The following is a 6,248-nucleotide window of genomic DNA, read 5'->3' on the forward strand; positions in this document are numbered from 1 at the left end:
GGTATTATAACAGATTAATTGTACAGAAGTTTCACTTTCTTCAGCAAAGAATATCAAGTACTTGTTAAGCATATGACCTTGTAATCTGCCGTCAACTGTTGTTTTATTCTTGCATACTGAAATCCTCACTGTTCATCCTTGAGTTCATAATTTTCCTTTTCTAACAACATTGTAAAGGCACTAAAAGCCTGCTTTGTGATTTGAAAAGCAATAGCAGTGACATTGTGGATAGAATAAGTGGATGATAATGAGATAGTTCATAATGTGTAAAGCAGTCACCAAGCATTTTTAAAATGATTTCAGACAAGAAGACAAGATGAGACTAAGAGGTTGTGAACCTATACTGCTTGCTCTCTTTCCATCAAATCAAGAAAGCAATAACAAGTATCCCCTGCACTCTGCATATTTTCAAATATCAAAATGCTGTGAGAGGCTGGAGGGTATGTGTTGAATTGACTCAAGGCTCATACAATATTACAAAACTTGCCCACAGATGCAGGCACCAATGCGGCCAGCGAGTGACCCACGCCAGCCTCCGACGAGGCCAGGACCCCCTCCACGCCCCTCCAGGCCCAATATGCCACCTGCTAGGCCCCAGCCTCCTCCCCAGCCAACCAACCAGGATGTGGTGCTAAGAGACCAGGATGCTGGTCGGCAGAAGAAACCAGAAGTGCCTCTTGCACGGGTGAGAACATAGCTATACTTCTTTAATAGCTTTTTTCTTGTGAGTGTGTTCACACTGACATGAAGATGGCCAAAAGCATCAAGATGAAATGAAACAGTAATGAAAAAGAAGGCCTCTCATATGTATATGAACACATCATGTTCATCATGAAATATTTTGACCTTATGATACAAAATACACAAAAGTTTTGATTTTTCCCATTGGCCTGAAACTATTAGTCAAGTCGGTTGGTAGCATCAATTAAGTACAAAAAGAGTTTTTCATGAATGTTTTAAAACCAATGTTTTCCTTTGTTTTGAACTGGTCTTTGCTGTTTTCCACACTTGAGGAATATGAAAGTGTGAATGTAAACCCTACAGAATTGATACTTTACATAATCATAAATAGAATGTTGTTCCAGTGCATCATTTGTGTACCAAATCAGGTAAACTTGGAATCACTCCCCAGTTTATGCTATTGTCAGTAAATTTAGTTTGAATCCACTTTTTATGCCTCCGCCACGAAGTGGTGCCGGAGGCATTATGTTTTCGGGTTGTCCGTCCGTCCGTACGTCCGTACGTCTGTATGTCGGTACGTCCGTCCGTCCGCTTTCGTTTACGCGATAACTTGAGTAATATTTACTGGAATTTTACCAAACTTGGTCCAAGTGTGAAGTATGATGGGGCAATAATTTGATTAGATTTTGGGTGAAATCAGCTAAAGGTCAAAGGTCAAGGTCAAATCATGAAATTGTATCCGTTTACGCGATAACTCAAGACTGGATAGAGCAAATTTTACCAAACTCTGTTGGAGGATGATGTATGATGGGACAATTACTTGATTAGTTTTTCAGTGAAATCGGACAGAGGTCAAAGGTCAAAGATCAAGGTCAAATCCTAAAATTTATCTTTTTACGTGATAACTCAAAACTGGATGAAGCAGCTTTTACCAAACTTGGTCCAAGGATGATGTATGATAGGACAATTAGTTGAGTAGATTTTAGTGACATTGGCAAGAGGTCAAAGGTCAAAAGGTCAAGGTCAAATGCTACAAATGTTGCAATTTCCCCCATATCTATGCAATGCCCAAAGGTATTTTCTTGAAACTAGGTGTGGATATTTACTACTGCGTAAAGATTCTCCAGAGAGAGTTTCATGTCATAAGGTCGAAGGTCAAAAGGTCAAAGGTTAGGTGAAAATGTTGCAATATCACTTTTCTCGCAAATGGTTATGTATCTTCGTGGAACTTGGTACATACGCATTTACTGACTGGCAGGGATTATCTAGGGAATTTAGGGGTCATGGGTCAATAGTCAGGGGTCAAAGGTCAAGGTCAACTCCTCAAAATTTTACTATTTCCCTCATATACTAGTATATGCAACGCTTGCATTATTAGTTTCAAAACTTAATACATGCATTACCTAATGGAGATTCTCTGGGAAATTTCCAGCCAGAAGGTCAAAGGTCAAAGGTTAAGGGTCAAAGGCCAGGTTTCAATGCCCCCCCCCCCCCCCCCCCCCCCAAGGAAGAAAAAAAAATCCATTTTGTACTGTCATTACACTCTTTCTTCATACCTTGGAAATTACTCAATGCATAAACTTATAAAAAGGTCTGTCAGAATTCAAGTAAAAATTCTCAATTCCCCAAATATGTGTACCTGCACTCTTAGAAAATTAAAGCAAACCCAGTTCAAGGCATTTCTGACAAACCTGTCATTTCAATATTTTGCCAGTTATGTGAAACTGTCATGGATCACACATTGTGAAGACATTGTACTATACGCCTATTGGGAGAATCATGCATTATGGCGGAGGCATCAGTCGCCATAGCGACATTTCTAGTTCTTCTACATACAATAAAAGGTGACTCAGTGCACTTCAATATACCTTAAACCTCAAGGCCCCATTCTGGAAAGCAGCACTCTTGCATGATTTAATGTATTGAATTAGAAACATCCAATTTTGAGGAGTTACACAATAATTATCATTCTAGAGCTTGTAGTCTCCTCATTCAGAATATTACCTGAACTAAAAAACAATTTGAAAGTTTTATCCTGTTAAATGTTGTTGGTTTTGGATGAAAGGTCACAAAAAGTGAATTGTTTGAAATGTAAAGCAAAGGCCTGATATCACTTTGAAATGAATGATTTCTTCTTTTTAAATATCCATTATGAAAAAAATGCAATGACACACCCAAAACTGATGCTAAACAAGGCATTCTTACAGAGTGTGCAAGAACGCACTTTGAATAAAGACCTCAATATCATACTGTACGAGCTAAAATTTTTTAGTACAGATAATTTCGCTGTCGGGAGGGTCTAACTGAACTTCATTATTCGCGCACTGTTATTTTCGCGTGTCGTTATTTTCGCGGTTCAAAGGCTATTCGCGAAATTCACAAAAATAAAACCACCGCGAAAATTTCAGCTCGTACAGTATATAGGGTGACGTACGTCTTGACAGTCTTTGCCTAACCCAACAATATTGGTCAATGATTTTCACCTCCCCAGTTCAACCAAGATCTTGATGAAGAAGTTGATTTCTTCTTCTGGTATTAGGACTGTCCCCAAAGTAGGTGTGGAATGTACAGCATGCCTTTCCTGCATCTGCTTGTTACTCATGAAGAACAGGCATCTTGCACCAAGGTGCATGGATTTTTTGCTTGCAAATATATAGGAAAAAAAGGATACAAGTATTAAAGAAAAAGAGTACATCAATCAAGAAATAGCAACACACCACGAGCCCGACAGCAATACTGGATTTCCAAAATTATCATTTTGTTGTCCCAGTGCTATATTTCCTCTGTCTGTTTGTACATTGATTTTTGTTGTTTTTGTATGTCTGATTCCAAACTTTTTTTTTGTAGCTCCTACACACTGTATATTTGGCATGTCTGACTGATTTGCATTTTTGCAGTTGCATTCACCCGTTTCTTGTAATAGATTTGTATGAATGCTGTCACTTTTATTTTCTTATGTGTGGTCATGTGCACCTTGATTGCACGTTCATAAACATTGTACTCCCATTATAACGAACACCTTTTGGACATATTCTTATTACAGTGAAGTTAAACTTCAGGTCCAAAAATAATCATCCATATATGTTTATGTACTTTACTGCTGTATTTAACTACTCGGTGTAATGAAATTTTGATATGATATAAAGAGAACTACTGCTCCCAACAACGTTATAATGGGAATGCACTGTACTGTAAATGCATAATTTCCCTTTACCTGCACTTCCTTCCTACACCCTGGCATGTTTTCCTCGTGTGATCATTTACAGTACTCCATTATTAGTGACCCCTACCAAGTGAGCCATGATATGCACGCCAGCACCCAGGATGAAGCTGTTGTTCTCCTGCAACAAATTGGTGTCAGTGTACCACCATCCCTCACCTCCCCACCACCCGACACATCCACCCCCAAAGTACCAACAGTGGCACCGCGATCTTCCGCTTCCCTCAAGCGAACTAACAAGACTGCAATCACAAGGCAATCTGCAGTTGACGATGCATGCAATAACAATGCAGGTGCGGTTGACGCCAACATGACAGTAGATATTGGTTCTGAGGCACCCCCTGTGGTTGCTCCTCGGCGCCCGGTGCCTAGACCTCGAAGTTCCCTTGTTTCAGATTCTGATTCCTTTGTCAATCAGGATCTACAGGCTGAGCGACCTACTGCAGAGGTACCTCCTACCAGGGTGCCACCACCTGTGCCGGCCAGTCGCCCTCCACCACGACCAGCACCGCCAGTCATGAATAACGAGTCAGAATCACCAGCAGTTATGTCAGTGGCACCTCCAGTACCAGCCAGCAGACCCCAGAGGGCAGTCCTTCCTGAACCACAGCCTGTGACTTCACAACCTGAGGCAAAGCAGGTACCATTTGTACCACCAAGACCTTCAGCTCCACCAAGGCCAGCCTCCAGTGCTGCTACCACTTCCTTCTCAGAAGTAGTGCTGGACAGTGAGGTCCAATCATCAGCCGGCAGTGCGAGTACTTTGCCCACTGTGCCACCTCCTGTTCCCAGGTCCAGACCCAGTAGGCCACCACAGGCACCTGAAACGTCACCCAGCTTAGAAGATTTATCATTAGAAGATGTTACCATGGAGACAGAGTCCAGTGACAATATTCTGAATGAACAATTTGGGGACTCGAGTGAACCGCCAGCCATTAGTCCTCCTGAGCTGCCCAGTGGTGGTATTGGTGAGCCGCCCTCAGGGCCGCCACCAGTACCACGCACCAGACCAAGACCGACTGTTGATCCAGTGTCACCTCCTGAGGTCCCCTCTAGACCAAGTGTCAGGTAGACATCAACTTATACTCACCTGCACATGAATTCAGACAGAGTTGAATATATTCACTAAGTAGTTTTTTTGTTTGTTTTCTGTTGTTGTTGTTGAAAGCAACATGCATCCAAGTCAATGAGAAAGCTGTGAAAATATATATTGTCATATTCCTGTGTATCAAGTCCAGAAAGGTGAACATTATAAGGAAATGGTGATGTGGAGTTGATGTACTGAAATGTAGCTCTGGTTCAGAATGATAAAAAGATTAATCACATGGGTGCATGATTTCGAACAATTAAAGTGAAACAGGAAATATAATATTCTGTGTAAGGAAAGTGAAGCGAGAGTGTTTGTCTGCACTAGCCACAGAGGGATTTGCATATGTGCTAGTGTCAGTGAGCTCAGAACCCACTATTCACGTCTTGTCTCCACATCTGTGTCAAGAAATCTTTTGGTATTAGTTTCCAGTCTAGAGTTTATTAGTAAGAGCATATTAAACTAGCTTTACTGTCAGAGGTTTGCATTTTCAAAGATGACATACATTTCATCTGGAGGTCTCCCTCCACATAGGCCTTGTTTTTCATTTTACAATGAGGAATTATAAAGTCTGTTATTTTGTTTTAAGATGTCTTCTTATTGCCAAATACGGAAGGCAGAGTTTGATTGTGTAGTCAAAATTACGTTGACAAATGAAATGATGTAACATTACCACACATACTTGTTTTCAGTTCAAGCTACAAGGAACAAACTTGTATCAACCCCATCCCCTTGATGCTCTGGAAATAACATACTGTCTGCTGAAAACCTGAATTGTATACCTTGGCACTGGTTTTAATAGCATCCCATGAGAGAAATACATTCGTAGGGGACGGGATGTTAATTGACACCCAGGACTAACAGTTATTCTGTGTAAATCCATGCTTAGACTTTAAACCAGATTGAAACGTTCATTGTGAAAAGTTAACATTGTAGAACAGCTATGAAAAAAACAACAACAACACAAGCATAACTTGCACACCCAAAATTGTTAAAAGTCAATTTTCTGGTCAATTCTCTTGTGCCTGAGCTACCTACAGCCACCCTCTCAAGAAAACAAACCTGACCTGCCTGTAGCTGTCCATGTCTGCATACTGTGTGTCTGTGTGTTTGTGAACAGTGAGTGGAAATTATGTGTTTCTTTTGCCTGGTTCATACTCTATTTTCCTCTTACCTGCCCATTCATCTCCACAAATAAAAATCAATTCATTTAACCCTAACTAGGCCGGGGGGGGGGGGGGGGGGGGGGGCCTCCGAGGC

The 6,248-nt window shown here is 41.0% G+C and overlaps 1 protein-coding gene across 1 annotated transcript in view; it reads left to right on the forward strand.

Moving 5' to 3' along the window:
* LOC139718815 (synaptojanin-1-like) overlaps positions 1 to 5,837 on the forward strand; it is a 32,172-nt gene extending 26,335 nt beyond the window's left edge. The window contains exons 22-23 of the mRNA XM_071630280.1: positions 494 to 685; positions 3,948 to 5,837. Coding sequence (XP_071486381.1) covers positions 494 to 685; positions 3,948 to 4,973 — 1,218 coding nt within the window. The 3' untranslated portion in view covers positions 4,974 to 5,837. The remainder of the gene's footprint in view (positions 1 to 493; positions 686 to 3,947) is intronic.
* The last annotated feature ends 411 nt before the right edge of the window (positions 5,838 to 6,248 follow it).

Source organism: Diadema antillarum, unplaced genomic scaffold (assembly GCF_040938485.1).
Source record: "Diadema antillarum isolate AM-2024a unplaced genomic scaffold, OU_Dant_1.0 scf00000099, whole genome shotgun sequence".
NCBI lineage: Eukaryota > Metazoa > Echinodermata > Echinoidea > Diadematoida > Diadematidae > Diadema > Diadema antillarum.